We start from the raw sequence: 14,775 nt of genomic DNA on the forward strand, positions 1-14,775 counted from the left end.
ACTGCAATTGCGCGGCGAAAGGAAATTCCGCAAGGTTAGCGCTGCTGCTGGTCATGGCGGAAGGGGACTTGTCGTCGGCGAGTCGGAGAGGTTTCAATCTTACGTGACAGGCGTATCATGTCACAGCCTTCCCATAACAGGACGCGGACAGGCGTGGTACCGACTCCGGGTCGCACGATGGAACCAGTGCGCTGGCATCTGTCCTTCTTCAGCTAGATCGATGTTCACCACGACTTTCATCGCCTCGAGCACACAGGCCATCGCGCCGCGTAAACTTCATCTGCTTGCCGGCTGAGCAGCGAAAGGCAAAGCCCGGAACAACTGATACAGGTTGCCAGCACCCATCAGATGAGGTGACTGCCCCCCGGCGATAAGTTGGGTGACCGTGGTCCGGCCGTCGTGTCAACTGCGCTTGTACTTAGATTGTCAACCCGTACGTCCATCCTCCCAGCAGTGAGATGGCGCGCACCCATATAATACGCGACCGGTCGCTGACATCCAGCGATCCCCCAGAGACAGTCCCTCAATTGTGACGATCGCGATAATCATGCAACCCGACACCTCATTCAGAAAGGAGACCTTCCTCCTCGGACCGTTCGAGCTGCCCCGACTCTTCAACGGACTATGGCAATTGTCGAGCAACTCATGGGGCAGCGCGCCCGCAGCCAAAATACGCCGTCAGATGGCGACGTACGCTGAGAACGGCTATACAGCTTTTGGTGAGTGTGATACTTTTCGCAGCCTTCAACATGAATATGTTGACGATAGCCGATTCTAGACATGGTGAGTATAGATGCGTAGTACTTCTCGAGATCCCTGCAAAACTTATCTTCTTGATGCCCCCGATGTCGCTCAGGGTGCGTATGGACGTCTATGTTTACACCGTAGGGCCTGATCGTGGATTTTACCTCTATCAAGCTGATCACTACGGCTCCGCGGAGATCTTATACGTAGGGCGTTTCCCAGGTGACTCAGTGTGAGCGGTACTGACCTCCGCGCTCCCAGGGCGAGTTTCGGCAGAAGTGGCCACACCCGGAAGAGATCTTCGGCGCTACCAAGTATTGTGTTTTCAGAAAGATAGAACCAACCAGGGGGCGCATAGAGGCGGCGGTAAACGAGCGGCTCGAGCGCATGAAGCTTGAGCGTGTCGATCTGCTTCAGGTGAACGCAGTCCGACGTGTGTCCGAGCCCTGCTGATATATGGCATGCAGTTTCATTGGCAGGACTACGACGACCCTGGGTATCTTACTGCAATGAATCATCTCCAGGATCTGCAGCGAGAGGGCAAGATTTCGCTGCTGGGTCTATGCAACTTCGATTCCATCCACATGGATGAGATATGCGCAGAGCTAGGCCCGGGCAGCATCGTGTCCAATCAAGTACAAGCAAGTCGTCCACGTTATCGTCTCGCAAATCGCCGTCCGTCCTGACAAATCCGTTGCAGTTTTCTCTGATCGACATTAGGCCACTCTCCCGCATGGCTGAAGTGTGCCGCAAGCACAATGTCAAATTGTTGACGTATGGCACTGTCGTGAGTACCGCATCTGGTTGCTCTTTCTGAAAGTGGATATCTAATCGAGTCCCAAGTGCGGCGGCTTCCTCTCGGACAGGTGGCTCGGTAGAGAAGAGCCTGATATGTACTCCGGGTCCCTGACTCCGTCTCAGCGCAAGGTCGGCGGAGAACGATCCCCGTATCACATGCACCGCCAGGAGCTAACATCAAGCTTTTTCGCCCAGTACCTTGACATGATCGTGAAGGCGTGGGGTAGCTGGTCCCTTTTTCAGTCGCTGCTATCGGTACTTCGGTCCATTGCGGATAAATATGAGGGTATGAGTATTGCCAATATAGCAACTCGTTGGGTGCTGGACCATTCATTCGTCGGTGCGGTCATCATTGGTAAGCAGATCTTCCTATAAGATCCGGGAGCATCTAACTGGTTGAACGATGCAGGTGCTAGGATGGGTGTCTCGGAGCATACGGACGACAATCGGAAGGTGTACGGGTTCCGACTGAGCGTAGATGACCGAGCGGCCATACAGGAGGTGCTCGCGCAATCCAACGGGCCTCAGCTCATCAGGACCATAGGCGATTGCGGAGCTGAGTATCGTTAGGCCGAGACGTTCAACTATGTTCTATATTATATTCTAGAGCGAGGGAATGTTGGGTGGACTGCCGCAAGGTTACATCTGGTCCGCAACCACTGTTGTCCGCATGTCAGCAGAAGCAAGCTCGAGACCTCTTCCAATGTCGCAGCTTGAGTCTCCCCGACATGCGCCCAGCCTCGAGCAATCTACTCCATGCTAAGGGTACTGTTCAGCCCCGATGCCGTCGTGGCCGGAGCCCCGGGAAGCGGAGGGCGCTGTGCGCCGGGCTTTGCCGAGGATACACAAGAGAACACATGAAGCGCCGAGAATGCTCTGGACAAGCGCCACAAGGTGCTACAAGTCTCTACAAATATTCCAACTACGAAACGGCTGTGCAAGATGACCAGATTCAAGCACGGCTATAAAGGCAGGGATGAAGACCGCACTGAGTCCCCTCGGCCGCTGACGAGCGACCCATGAGACATAAGGCTAGCCTGGGCTTAATATAGCTGAGTATCCAAAGCTGAGCTTCAAAACCACAGTGATGACGATAATTCCGTCATAGTGCAGGCACTGAATATTGGATCTTTTGTGACGGGGATCACTTAACACTCACAATGTTCATCACGCCTCGTCGGCTGATCGCGCCGGGGCGCGGTGTTCCGTGCCTGTGTGGAATCGTCCAATGTTCATGCAAGAGCTCTTGATATCGTAAATTTCAATAAGCCTGTGATCAACATCGCTGACTAGGACGTAGAGCGCTGGAAAAATGTGCGTCAGTCACACCAGTGACCGACGCGGAGCTGCGATTGGGGTTGTGAGCACTCAAGATCATTTAGCATGGGACAAGTGGTTTGCGAACCGCGGGATCTTTTATCCATCATCGATATCATTGGCTCCCGATGTTGCCGTCACGCATGTGCCGGAGAACGCATTTACCTCCTGTCAGGAGGGCTCCCTGCCCTGCCTGCAAGTTCTGCTACAGAACAAGAAGGCGAGAACCCGCTGCCTGCACTCTGCCCAGTGCCCGCTACCCACCGCGAGGGACCAAGACCCCATATCTCCACTTCCCACAATCAGCCTCCACCCAGCGACCTCACAGATGGAATATTCTGCATTTTCGTTCTACTCCTCATCTGAACCATCTAGTGGCCTGACGAGCCCTCAAGGGAGCGTGAACATAGGTAGGGGACAAGAAGATGATTCGGAACTCTCCCCGACGGCTATAGCCGTGCGTGACTGCAGCTTCAATTTTTCCAACCGCTGTCGTGGCCGCTGGACACGCATCACCTGACCGCCTACACAGGTATCTTCCCTACTCGAGCCCCCCGACGATGCGACCGTGTCCATAACCTTCGCGCCATCTCTTCGGGACGACGAACGTCTCCCCGACTCGATCATCGTATCTGTCAACCATGTTTATTTCTACATCCATCGCCACCGCATCGTCAACGCCTCGTCGAACGGATTTGACGGCCTTTTCTACGACGTCGAGCACGTCTATGGCGGGTCCCTGCCAACGATCTTCTGCCCCGAGGTCGGCGACACGCTCAACATCGTCCTACACATGATCTACAACATGTCCTCTCTGCACTACTACCCTGCGCTGCAGACCGTCGACGCCGCTCTCACCGCGATGAGGAAGTACGGGATCCCGATAGAGCCCTACGCCGCACCACAGCATCAGCTTTACCAGCTCCTCCTCTCGCACGCCCCCTACCACCCGATTGAGACCTACGCCCTCGCCGCCAGCCACCGCCTCGAGGAAGTGGCGGTCGTAGCCTCCGGCCATCTGCTCTCCTTCGACATGACTCAGCTTACCGACGAGCTCGTGACGAAGATGGGGGCCATCTACCTCAAGCGGCTCGTCCTCCTGCACCAGGAGCGGATGACCGCTCTCCGCCACATCCTCCTGCAAGCCCCGCGAACCCATTCGCCGACTGCCAGCTGCAGAAATTACCAGCAAAATCAGGTGGTCCGGGAGTGGGCGCTGTCTACGGCCCAGCTGGCGTGGGATGCAACGCCGAGTAAGGGTGGGCACTCTCACCCGCGGTGCAAATGTGCTTACGGTCAGCTCTGTCGTATCTGACAGGCATATCCGCCAATGCCCTCAGGCTCCATCTTGAACAGATAGGAGAGAAGATAAGTTGCGAAGTATGCCGGCAGATGTTGGTGGAGAGGATACATAATGTGGTTCGTTCATGGTCGTTGGTTAAGGTGAGTGGCGTGCCACGCCGTCAACGAACCCGTTGCGCTCACCGTTGGGTTCCAGCAAACCATTTAGTGAACGACGCAAACACAAGAGAGCTGTACTTGTATCAGCCGGTTGTATCGTCTGGAAGACCGTATCTAGTCGTCAATTCCTTCAAGTTTTATACGTTATCACAGCAATCAATTCGTCCAATTTTTCATTCTATCCATCACAGCTGAGCTTCGTCGCCAAGACGAGCGATAGTACATTGGCCCGTCATGCGAGTCGGTCAGTAAAGCTTGCCTTGATCCGGACGTCGCTAGCTCGCATCCCTGTCCCCCGAGTCAACGCTCCCGTCTGTGGACACGTCTCGTGTCATACAGTTAACCTTGCACCGCCCCCCGGACCTACTCAAATCCTGGCTCGGGTCTTTCAAGCTCAAAGACCCGCCTAGAACATACCGCCGCCTGGACCCACAACCCCATTGGTTCGATCTCATTAGTAAACATCCCGAGCCCAATTGCAGGGTTGATATCTCGAAGTAACGAACAAAACGATGCGACTCGACAGGTCATACAGCCCCAGGATAGCGTACAGGCCCGAGCGGCCCCATTGCGCGACATCATCCTACATTCTGATCATCGTCGGCAGGTCCAGCATCTCACCTCTCGCAGCCTTCAAGAACGTGACGCCCAGCTTTCCGAAATACTCCCTCGTCTTCCGCTCGCGCTCCTCACACTCCGTGACCTTCGGCTCCAGGGTTACGATCTGTCCTTTGAGCTCCTCCACCCGGTCCTCAGCCCGTCGCCGCGTCTCGATCTCGGCTCGGCACTGTTCCAACGCAAACTCCTCGCCCCGCTGTGCCCCCGCTGCTGCCTTCTCGGCCTTATCCAGCTGGTTCTCGAGCTTCCGACGCCGGTGCTGCTCCCTGTCGAGCTCGTCTTCGAGCTTCCGCTTAGCCGAGCGCGCACGTTCGAGGGAATCATGCTGCTTTTGCTGCTTGTCCCGTAATGCCTGAATCTCGCGTTCGAGCATCTTGAGCTGCCCGTGTCTGAGACCGGTTGGACTGGGGACAACGATGGGAGGCGTCCTGAGCGGACTAGCTGGGGCCGGTTTGGGCGTCGACGGATTCGCCGGTTTAAGCTTCGGTATCGATGTCGTCGTGGCGGAGATAGACAGTTCCGGGCGCGAGTCGGTGCTGGGACTGACGTTGGCCTTTGTCGTGGTGTTCCCGCTGGCATCGCAGAGCTTTGATGCCTGCTCCGGAACCGGCCCAGATGCGACGCTGTGACTATCTACCGGTGCATATGGCGGCGGCGGCTCGTACGCACCGTACACCTTCCGGAACCCTTCGCAGGCCTTGTCGAGATGAAATTTGCTCGTGGCAGTCTCCCGACCGCTCTGTGCGCGCAGCTGTCGTGCGAGATCTAGGTGGCAACTGGAGAGCATCAAGACCGCCGGCCGGAGCTGTGACATGCCCACGCCGATAGCGAGCATCACTGCAAAGAGCGCCGTGAGCAAGACTGCGAGACATCCGGCCAAAACGTAGGAAGCAACGTTCACTCACCTTCAATCATCGCCGAGATTACCGCGGTGGCGGCCTCGACGTTGCCCCGACTACGATAGTGAGCGCCCACGACAACCCACTTCCCGCACTCTGCAGGGTCGCTGGCGGCAGTCTTCAATATGGAGATGATCTCCTCAGGAGAGTCGCCAAGGCTGTCAAGGCAGACCTCGATGGGGTCACCGTATACTGGGAACGGCGAAAGGTTGCAGTCCAACAACATCCGGGGTGGGAAGATGCCGGTTCCGAGCCCGGACGAGCTTGACGATGGCTCTGTGAAAGAGGACAGAGAGGAAGGGAACGACGAACCATCGTGGATGTATGTAGGCACGAAGCCAGCAGAATCCTCGATGGCTACGGTAGTATTCGACAATGGGTCGTGCCAGCCGATGGGCGGGCCGAGATAGGATTGGTTCTCCTTGTTGAAGCCGTCGCGCTGTCCTAGTGCGGGAGAGGCGGGTGGCGGATACGTCGAACAAGGTAGCTTTGTGGTGGGTTCAGCGCCAAGGACGGTGTAGGTACTGGGTGGACGAGTCTTGTCTTTAGCTGTCAATATGAACGTGTTGAGTATCAACAATACGTGTTTGGTAGCGTGTGAGGTACTCACAGGCTTGGTGTGCCTGTCGCGTCTTCTTGTGGTTCTTGGAGGTGTTCCTGCCGTACGGCGACCAGCGCGCCGTCTGAATGACTTCGGCATGGGGCTTCTGGGGCAAGTCCGGCGAGACGACGGCTTGGAAGTACCCGGCGAGTTCCGTGCATGGTTCAAGTGGGTGAACCGTAGTCCCGGAAAGCTGGAGAGCGCAAGCATGCTCCACCGCTCTCGTATCGCGATACTCCACGAAATACCGGGAGCGCAACGAGTCTTCATCAATGCCAGCAGCGTATACGCCACGACTACGGCGCATATACGGAGGTGTCAACATGCAGTATACGGGCAATGCGTGCTGGACGTACACTTCGCCACACCGCCCGAAGAACGAACGGACCTCCTCGGGCGCAAGGATGGTCTCGACGTGGATGCTGCGATACGTACGCTCAGCTATCATGGTCTGCGGAGGCACAGGGAGGACGACGACGGCGAGAAGAGAGAATGCAGGAAGTGTGCGCCGCCCGCGCCATCTTATATATGAGCGCCGCAGACCCTGGCAAAGAAAGAGGGAAAGGGAAGGTCGATCAGGAAGGCCATCGACGACTGTGTGTCACGATGGCTGTCACCTCAGTGCCATAGTTGGACATGCTCTCTTTCGCAATCACAGATCCACGTGACCCGAAAAGAAATGGGGACATGCGAGATAAACCGGGACGCGTCGAGACAACACAAGGCTACCAAGCTCGGTTGATGCGAGCGGCCATTTGGCCTGCAGGTTGCAGTTGCAAAGGACGATGGGTCCAATTGCACGCTGTAAGTCAGCTAAAACCATGCGTATGTTCGCATGCACCAGAATGCGGTGTTGGAATCCATCGGACCGACCGTTGAATGAGCTAAGCGTCAAAGGCAGTATTCAGTGCGACAGAAGTTGGATCCATTCAAGCTCGCGTACCAGGCAACGCCTGTTGTTGATACATAGGTCATGGATTCCCTATGATGTACAGGGACAAGAGTTGCTACAAGAATTCCGCAGCGAGTGTCAATAAATAGTGAGGCAGCTCAAGTCGGCGAGATGAATTCGGTCAGCGGAATAGGCGCCTCATGAACTGTACAGTTGCTTCGGCAGCTGCCGGCACCACCAAACCTTGTTTGGAGTGGCGGGACAACAGGATCAAACAAGCGACTGGCGTGTGCGTCTAACTCGTCCTCACCGTCCTCGACGTCGAACTCAAGCAAAAGGTCCCCGCCGGCTCCCTCAAGACTCTCGCCCTCAAAAATGGCCGCGGTTCAAACTCTTCCCAAGGATGTCTCCAAGCTTGGTCAGGACGTCAAGCTCTTCGGCAAGTGGGACACCCAGGAGTGCGTGCACCTCGACCCTTGGAATATCTTTCGCAGATCGGCATGCTGAAATTATGCTCGTACGAACAGCGTCGACGTGCACGACATCTCCCTCGCCGACTACATTCAGATCCGTCACGCCGTCTACCTCCCCCACACCGCTGGCCGTTATGCTAAGAAGCAGTTCAAGAAGGCGCAGATGCCCATCGTTGAGCGTTTGGTTGACAGGTTCGTTCATTCTGCTATACAATCGCAAAGGAGTGCGGGAGTGAACCGCCTGGCGGTCTAGCTTGATGATGAAGGGCCGCAACAACGGCAAGAAGCTCTTGGCTGTCCGCATCGTTGCGCACGCGTTCGAGATCATCCACCTCCTCACCGACCAGAACCCCATCCAGGTAGGTCTTCTGTTACATTGCCTTGTTGTGTCGCGTGTTGAGAGCGTAAATGTAGGTTCTCGTCGATGCCATTGTCAACACTGGTCCCCGTGAAGACTCCACCCGTATCGGTTCCCAGGGTACCGTTCGTCGTCAGGCCGTCGATGTTTCTCCTCTGCGCCGGGTGAACCAGGCTGTTGCGCTCCTCACCATCGGTGTACGTATTACAATCCCTCATCGTGAACCATTAGCTGACATTCAGATACCCAGACGCGCGAGTCTGCGTTCCGCAACGTTAAGTCGATCGCGGAGTGCCTTGCTGACGAGCTCATCAACGCGGCGAAGGGCTCGTCAAACTCCTACGCCATCAAGGTCTGTTGCTTAGCCTGCCCATGTCGTAAACACACTCTCATCATACGTTCATCGTATAGAAAAAGGACGAGCTGGAGCGTGTTGCCAAGTCCAACCGGTGAACGCTCAGTTCTTGGGGGCCGAGCTATGGCTATATGGGTGTTCTGGATCTTCTCGCAGCTGCCCTCTCTATCAATATTATCATGACGCACCACCATGTAACCCATATGTCTGCTTATGGCAATGTCTCTCAACGCTGCGTATTGCTCTGTTTGTATCATCCTTCGTTTGACATTGGTGTGCTGAATCCGCAAATCCCGACAGCAACTCGCATAGATCCTTCTGCAGGTGAGAATTGACCTTCGGGTATGGTATGGATCCGAAGCCTCTTCGTAATGACGCGAGAACGCACATTTTCGGTTCCATACAGCCCAACGCGGAGCCGCCATCCATGAGAATCCGAGCGAGCAAGAGAGCGGTATTACTCCCGCGCCCTCTCAGTGGTCATCCCGACCAACGTGCCCTGCGCTTTCCGTCTCTCCAATCAATCGCCCGCCGCGCAATCCCCATCCGTCCATCCTCTCGGTCACAAGCATCGTCACCGGGACCGTCTGTGGTGTCTGGTCAGGAGCTCTCGCCTAAGCGAACACAAACCTTGAGCCTACCGCTAGACGTCGGATTCTCCGACAAACTTGCAGAACGACCGCGCGGACGTGGAGATGCTTCCCGGGGATCCCCTCCTTCCTCTCGAATTCCTTTGTGGTATGTGTTCTATGTTGGGCCCCAGCTTCTGTCCCCTTCTGCCCCTTCGCGAACAGGGCCCGAGCCAATCCCGCGGTGCGAGGTATTCGCGGACTCAGATACTGCGGCCCCGACCTGGCGGGGGCTATACATATGATGCTGGCACAGACGCGTACGTACCTGATGTCATGCGCATCCTACTCTCCGGGTTTTCGCCCGTTGGACGAAGTGAGGCTCTCGCTCCCCGGGTCGTCTCAAACACAAGTCTCGTGCATTCCGAGGCCACAACGCCAACCGGCAGCATTCGCCTGACCGAGATCGCATACTTAGCTCCGCGTCCCCAACCACCCGCAGGCACGTTCGATTGCGGGAACTCAACAAGCTCCAAAGTTCTGAATGACGCGTCCGGGAGGAACGTGGCGTAGGTGAGCACTTTTTCGGCACTCAGGTACTTTTGCCTAACTTCTATGGCTGCAGCTGGGAGGATAGAGCGGGATCTCTGCACTCGGGATCCTCGGCCTTCCGCACTCCAGATCTCAGACACCAGACTGCGCGCACGGACCATCACCGTTCTGGCGTGCCCTACACCTCTCCTACGCTGTGGACATGGGTCAGTCTTTCAATTGTTTTCTGGATTCGCACTATCGCGCGATATATCTTGCATCTCGCACTCAATAGCTCCAACGCGAGGTCGGGCCAGCGGCGCGGCATGCGAGATGCGCGGCGCGACATATGGAAAGCGATCGCGATGCGCGATGCGCGACGCTGGAGGTGGCGGCACCCGGCAGACATGACGGCACGGGCGACGATACCTGCATTGTGCCCCGGCCGGCACCTCCCTGGGCATCTGCGCGCGAGTGATCCTTTCGATCGGAACAGTCTCTGTCTGCCATCTGGTTGCATTGTTCCCGGGATCTGCATCTGCACGTATCCGACGGGAGGAGTACAGAGACGAGACGAGACGAGACGAGACGAGCCGCCTCGCCTCGCGCCCGGGAGCATGCATGCAGGGTACTGGCCTCAGTCGCGGGTTGCGAGTTGGGGCAATGCCTGTGGAGCCTTCTGTCTGCGGGCAGCGTTGCCGTATGGGCCGTGTACATTGCCATCGAAGATGTTACGTGACCGGCGCGCTATAGCAGCTACGCAACTGTCGCGCAGGCAATATACTGTATGGGACATGTACACCGTCACCGTTCCCAACCAACACCTCTGAGTCCTGCCCAAGTCTGGGCTCTGCCGGGCACATACATAGGAGGTCCCGCAGCAGTTGCATGGATGCATATGGCAGCGAGTGCATCAAGCCGCGGTGATTGCCAATGCGAAATTGCATGCATGAAACCGTGTGAGAGCTTGGCTCGACAGTGACAGGGAAGGGATCCTGCGTTCTACCGTGATAGTTGGCCGGTCGACGCACAAAGCTCTCAAGCGCGTGCCTCAATCCGACGTCGACGTGATACGTGCATGCTCCCGACGTCGCCGCAGATATGTACTCGAGTTGCGGCGGCCCCGCGCGCCATGCGACCATGTCTCGCAGCACCAGAAGCCGTTGCACAGAGTCGACTCGTGTGGATGGCATTGGCCGTCCCTGTGACCCTTGCGCCAGCTGCTGATACTACTTGAAATGAAATGGCCATCTCCGAGATACCTCTGCCATGACCGGCCGCCGGGTTCCACATGCGGTACAGCTGCAACCGTCGGCGCAACCAACCGCAGGGAGCACTGACCTTGGCAGGCTGTCAGTATCAGATTGCGGCAACAGCGTGACGGCGCGGGGGAGGCTTTGGGCCCTTGACATGCTTCAAAGGGCAATCGTCGAGCTTACAGCAACAGCAACAGGTTACAGCAACAACAGATGATGTCCGCCGTCTCAACTTGTCGATCTGTGGTTGAGGAGGTCGCGCTGACCAGCGGGACGCCGATGGGATATGCACATGCCATCTGCCGCACGCCGCTGAGTGACAGTCTGGGCGACGAGCATCTCGATCGATTCGCGTTCGAATTCGCGCAGGGCCACGCACCCGGAGCCACGGCGCGGAAGCGCGAAGAGACGATCGGGAGAGCACCGAATTCGCCTCACCACGCGAACGCGGCGCAGGTACCCCCGGAAGCAAAAGACTGAGGCTGAGCGAAAACCTACCGTAGCCAGCTCTTGCCACGCATGTGCATCCGCATGCAGCTAACAGCCCTGCAGACACCGGAAGTCGCACAATCACACCACACACGAGCAGCAATCCAGAGGAAAATCCGAGAATCCGAGGAGACTCCAGCCCATCCTGTATTCCGACTACTACACGACGTGAACGTTTAAATAAAACCAGCAACAGGTCGTCCGCGGGACCACAATGACACAGGTATGCGGCAGAACAACGTATCTAACCGTATGCGCTACAGCGCGTACATGTCGTATCTGCAATCTGTAACAAAAGAAGAAAGACGGCCGAACGATGAACGCAATGCCACAAGTGCCACAGGACGCAACACAATATACAGGACCGACGGAGGATCCGCCCGGACTACCCGGACGTGGAGCGATCCGCGATGTGCAAACGCGGCACCTGCACACATGCGTCCCGTCCCAGTCCCAGGGCTCGAAAGTCGCCGCCTAGGGCCAGAAGCTGGGCCAGCTCCATAGCGGCTTGGCGTCAGGCGGTGGACCATGGTGACAGCGGCGCGGGCTGCGAGCTGTCCGTGCGCGCCCTAGGCTGTGCGCGAGGACTCGGGACTCGAGGGGACCGGAGACGCGGTGCGAGGAGGTGCGGTGCGTAGCGAGGGTGAAGGAGCAACGATGTGCGCCGATGGTAGGCGGGTACTCGTATAAGTATGCAAAGATTAGGGAATAAATGCGGTATACTAGACGTATGAGATGGCGGAAATGCAGGGCGACAACAACAGAGGTAGGGGGATATGGCGCAGGGCAGCCGCAATCCGAGCTGAACAGCGAGGTCGAAGCAAGCGAGGAGAGAGAGATGGGGATGACGAGGGACGATGATGAGTATGGGGAGGATGATGATGATGGGGAATCGTTCCGACCAATCCGGCACCGAAAGCTAACACGGGAGTCCTGCGAGAGATAGACGAGGGAGACTAGCAGAGAGATGCGATGATGTAGGGGGGAATGTTGATGAAAATGCGAGCAGATGGATATGATGATGGATGGTAGGCCCGTGCCCGCCCTCGCGACGCCTGGTCAGCGTCGTCGATGGGGCGGCGGATGATGCGTGCTTTTGTGGCGACAGCGGATAGCAAGGAGACATTGGTCGTACAAGCGAGAAACTACACTTTGATGAGGGGACGCGGCGACAGAGAGAGGTATTGATGTTGCAGCCTGGGACGGAGGGCAATAGTATACAAGCGGCTGGAGACGAGGAACTGGGAGCAATAGAGGATACACCGGGGAGGCCATGATCGTGCAGAGCGACGGCGGGTGCGACGCACCCTGACGTCTCAGCTCAATCACAGAGGGTCTCTCTGGAGCCCGACGTCAGGGACCATAGATAGGGATACACAGTGGACTGGTCACTGCAAGAGGGGGAGAGGCGCGGCCCCAAGTGCACAAGGGCGCCCCGGGTTTCTGAGTCAGACGGCGATGCTGAACACCGAACGGTAGCCGTAGTGATGACTCCGGGGTGATGTGCGCGCGACCAGAAGCTGGAGGAGAGATGGACGAGTAGTCAGCCGCATGGGGAGACGGCGGGTACTTCCCTAGCGATGGTGTTCGACGAGACGCGGCTCGATATACCCGAGGTCCGCCTCGCCGCTCATCCGCTGAACGACACCGTGGATGCCCTCGTATCCATAATCTCTCCCGAACTCCTTCACCATGGACATGCCCATGAGGCATACCCAGCCGAGTCCCTCGCCCGTGATGACTTGTCCAGGCCAGAAAAGTTCGCACTCATCGTCCTGGAAGTCTGGTTCGTGCTCGTCTTGGGGAGACAAGGACGTGTTGACCACCCGCGCGAACGTTCGTGGGAAGTGCTTGAACAACACCGGCAGGCTGAAGGTGGCTTGAGAGCGATCAATACGATCCAATGCTGCGCGGAGACCACCACTCTGAGACTTGTTCTCCCAGACAAACCCGTAGTTCACTGGGTGGGTAATATGCGGGGGCGGAATGTCGGATGACGTTGCGGCAGACTGGGGTTGGGCGGGAGCAGTAGAAGGTGCGTTGTTGGGAGATGCGGTCCCATGACCTCCTAAAGGAGTGGAGTTGGAACTGCTCGAGCTTGCGGCGGGAGAGGGTAGCATCCTTGGCGATGCGGCATTGGCATTGGCCTCCGCGGCTTTCTTCTTCTTCTCCTGCTCGTTCAGCAGTCTGAGACGCCATATCATCCGATCGTTGGCCTGGTCAACCTCCTTCATCTGGTAACGCAGTTTTCGTCCGTAGATGAATGCTTGTAGCAATTGGCTGCAAGGGGTTAGAGTGACAGCGTCGTCGAACAAGAAGATGCACTTACATCAGCCCTACGAAAGCCTTCTCACGCTCATCGTTACTCTCCGCATGCCACTTCGCCTCCGTCTTGCTGATAGCATCGTCCACCGTTCGCCACGATGCCCGATAGCACGTCCGGACGCCATACTCCTTGCACCAGAGACCGTATATGAAGTGGAGGAGAGAGTCGACGAGTTCTAGACGGGCCATGAGCAAGCTGTGCTGCGCGTAGCCAGAGCTTGGGGCGGGTGGGACACGGAGTGCCTTGAAGTCCTTGGAGGTGGGTGGATGTGCTGCAGCGACACGCGCATATGCCGAGTACTTGAGCATGCGCGCGTTGGCGAAGCACTTCTCGTATACTGTATCCCACTCGCTGGAGGGCGTGTTGTTGCCGCGGCGTGGTCGGCGAACGGGGAAGGAGGCGGGAAGAGCTATCGGGGTGAAGGTGGGAGCCGGAGCAGGGTCTTCTCGTACCTCGCCATCTTCTGCGGGTTCGTGCCTGGACGCGGAGGCGGCGGGGGGTGGTACGGGACGCGACGGAAGGGGTGGCCGTGAGGATGAGGAGACAGAAGAGGTGCGCTGTCGCTTGCTCGAGGTCGACTCTGGATCGGGGTCGTGTCGACGCTTGAGAGTAGGGGTGGGGGACGACTCGCGGGACGCGGGAGGGGACGGTGGGAGCTCGGCGGGTAGTGGAGCGCTCAGAGGGCCGAGTAGCTAGAAGGCCCAACGCGTCAAGGGCGAGGATGGAAATGGATACGAATAGAGGACACACCTGCAGACTCTTCAAGAGCTGGTCTCGGGTAAGGTGTCTGGAGAGGGTGGTGTAAGCCCGACGAGGACGAGGTGGTGGGAGCGGGGGTGGTGCATACCGCTTGCGTGCTCTATGTGTGGACGACGAGGACGAGGCCGTCGAGGAAGAGGAGGAGGGAGATGCGCGGTGCATGGCGAGCGGCGCGGGGATGGTGGTGGTATGAGGACAAGGAGGAGGGGCGGTTAGGGCCGCAACGATGGCGTGAAGGACGGCGGAGGGAGAAGAGAGCTGCCCTGACCACAACTGGCCCACCGGCCCTCGCCCGGCGCCTGTTGGAGTGACCAATCCCAGCAACCGCC

The 14,775-nt window shown here is 57.5% G+C and overlaps 5 protein-coding genes across 5 annotated transcripts; 3 read left to right on the plus strand and 2 right to left on the minus strand.

Moving 5' to 3' along the window:
- Window positions 1-241: 241 nt before the first annotated feature.
- L226DRAFT_531647 (Aldo/keto reductase) lies at window positions 242-2,200 on the plus strand. Its single transcript, XM_067680119.1, has 10 exons — window positions 242-433; window positions 514-719; window positions 748-752; window positions 918-950; window positions 1,006-1,161; window positions 1,212-1,385; window positions 1,445-1,531; window positions 1,588-1,671; window positions 1,738-1,897; window positions 1,952-2,200. The coding sequence occupies exons 2-10, from the start codon at window positions 548-550 to the stop codon at window positions 2,110-2,112; spliced, it is 1,032 nt and encodes a 343-aa protein (XP_067538873.1). The 5' UTR covers window positions 242-433; window positions 514-547; the 3' UTR covers window positions 2,113-2,200.
- A 1,224-nt stretch (window positions 2,201-3,424) lies between these two features.
- Window positions 3,425-4,515, plus strand: L226DRAFT_456627 (uncharacterized protein; the record flags this gene model as incomplete). Its single annotated transcript, XM_067675308.1, has 2 exons — window positions 3,425-4,112; window positions 4,178-4,515. Coding segments are annotated over 2 exons (1,026 nt in total), but the record flags the coding sequence as incomplete, so codon positions are not given.
- Window positions 4,516-4,903: 388 nt separating this feature from the next.
- Window positions 4,904-6,886, minus strand: L226DRAFT_567963 (uncharacterized protein; the record flags this gene model as incomplete). Its single annotated transcript, XM_067684108.1, has 4 exons — window positions 4,904-5,775; window positions 5,844-6,386; window positions 6,448-6,734; window positions 6,795-6,886. The coding sequence occupies 4 exons, from the start codon at window positions 6,884-6,886 to the stop codon at window positions 4,904-4,906; spliced, it is 1,794 nt and encodes a 597-aa protein (XP_067538875.1).
- A 797-nt stretch (window positions 6,887-7,683) lies between these two features.
- Window positions 7,684-8,645, plus strand: L226DRAFT_502745 (40S ribosomal protein uS7). The gene is made up of 6 exons (XM_067677897.1): window positions 7,684-7,788; window positions 7,858-7,995; window positions 8,057-8,162; window positions 8,218-8,358; window positions 8,412-8,513; window positions 8,573-8,645. Exons 1-6 carry the CDS (start codon window positions 7,706-7,708, stop codon window positions 8,612-8,614), a joined length of 612 nt encoding a protein of 203 aa, XP_067538876.1. The 5' UTR covers window positions 7,684-7,705; the 3' UTR covers window positions 8,615-8,645.
- Window positions 8,646-12,935: 4,290 nt separating this feature from the next.
- L226DRAFT_456929 (uncharacterized protein) lies at window positions 12,936-14,608 on the minus strand (the record flags this gene model as incomplete). Its single annotated transcript, XM_067675336.1, has 4 exons — window positions 12,936-13,641; window positions 13,691-14,379; window positions 14,438-14,474; window positions 14,535-14,608. The coding sequence occupies 4 exons, from the start codon at window positions 14,606-14,608 to the stop codon at window positions 12,936-12,938; spliced, it is 1,506 nt and encodes a 501-aa protein (XP_067538877.1).
- Window positions 14,609-14,775: the final 167 nt, after the last annotated feature.

This window comes from Lentinus tigrinus (genome assembly GCF_003813185.1).
Source record: "Lentinus tigrinus ALCF2SS1-7 unplaced genomic scaffold L226scaffold_5, whole genome shotgun sequence".
NCBI classification, from domain to species: Eukaryota; Fungi; Basidiomycota; class Agaricomycetes; order Polyporales; family Polyporaceae; genus Lentinus; species Lentinus tigrinus.

What these genes read in the sequence shown, in the direction of transcription:
- L226DRAFT_531647 (XM_067680119.1), top strand. Translation starts at nt 548, where the DNA reads ATGCAACCCGACACCTCATTCAGAAAGGAGACCTTCCTCCTCGGACCG. An exon ending in GCTCCGCGGAGATCTTATAC is followed by an intron (nt 951 to 1,005) that starts GTAGGGCGTTTC and finishes CCGCGCTCCCAG; the next exon opens with GGCGAGTTTCGGCAGAAGTG. An exon ending in TGTTGACGTATGGCACTGTC is followed by an intron (nt 1,532 to 1,587) that starts GTGAGTACCGCA and finishes TCGAGTCCCAAG; the next exon opens with TGCGGCGGCTTCCTCTCGGA.
- L226DRAFT_502745 (XM_067677897.1), top strand. Translation starts at nt 7,706, where the DNA reads ATGGCCGCGGTTCAAACTCTTCCCAAGGATGTCTCCAAGCTTGGTCAG. An exon ending in CCGACCAGAACCCCATCCAG is followed by an intron (nt 8,163 to 8,217) that starts GTAGGTCTTCTG and finishes GCGTAAATGTAG; the next exon opens with GTTCTCGTCGATGCCATTGT. An exon ending in TTGCGCTCCTCACCATCGGT is followed by an intron (nt 8,359 to 8,411) that starts GTACGTATTACA and finishes TCAGATACCCAG; the next exon opens with ACGCGCGAGTCTGCGTTCCG.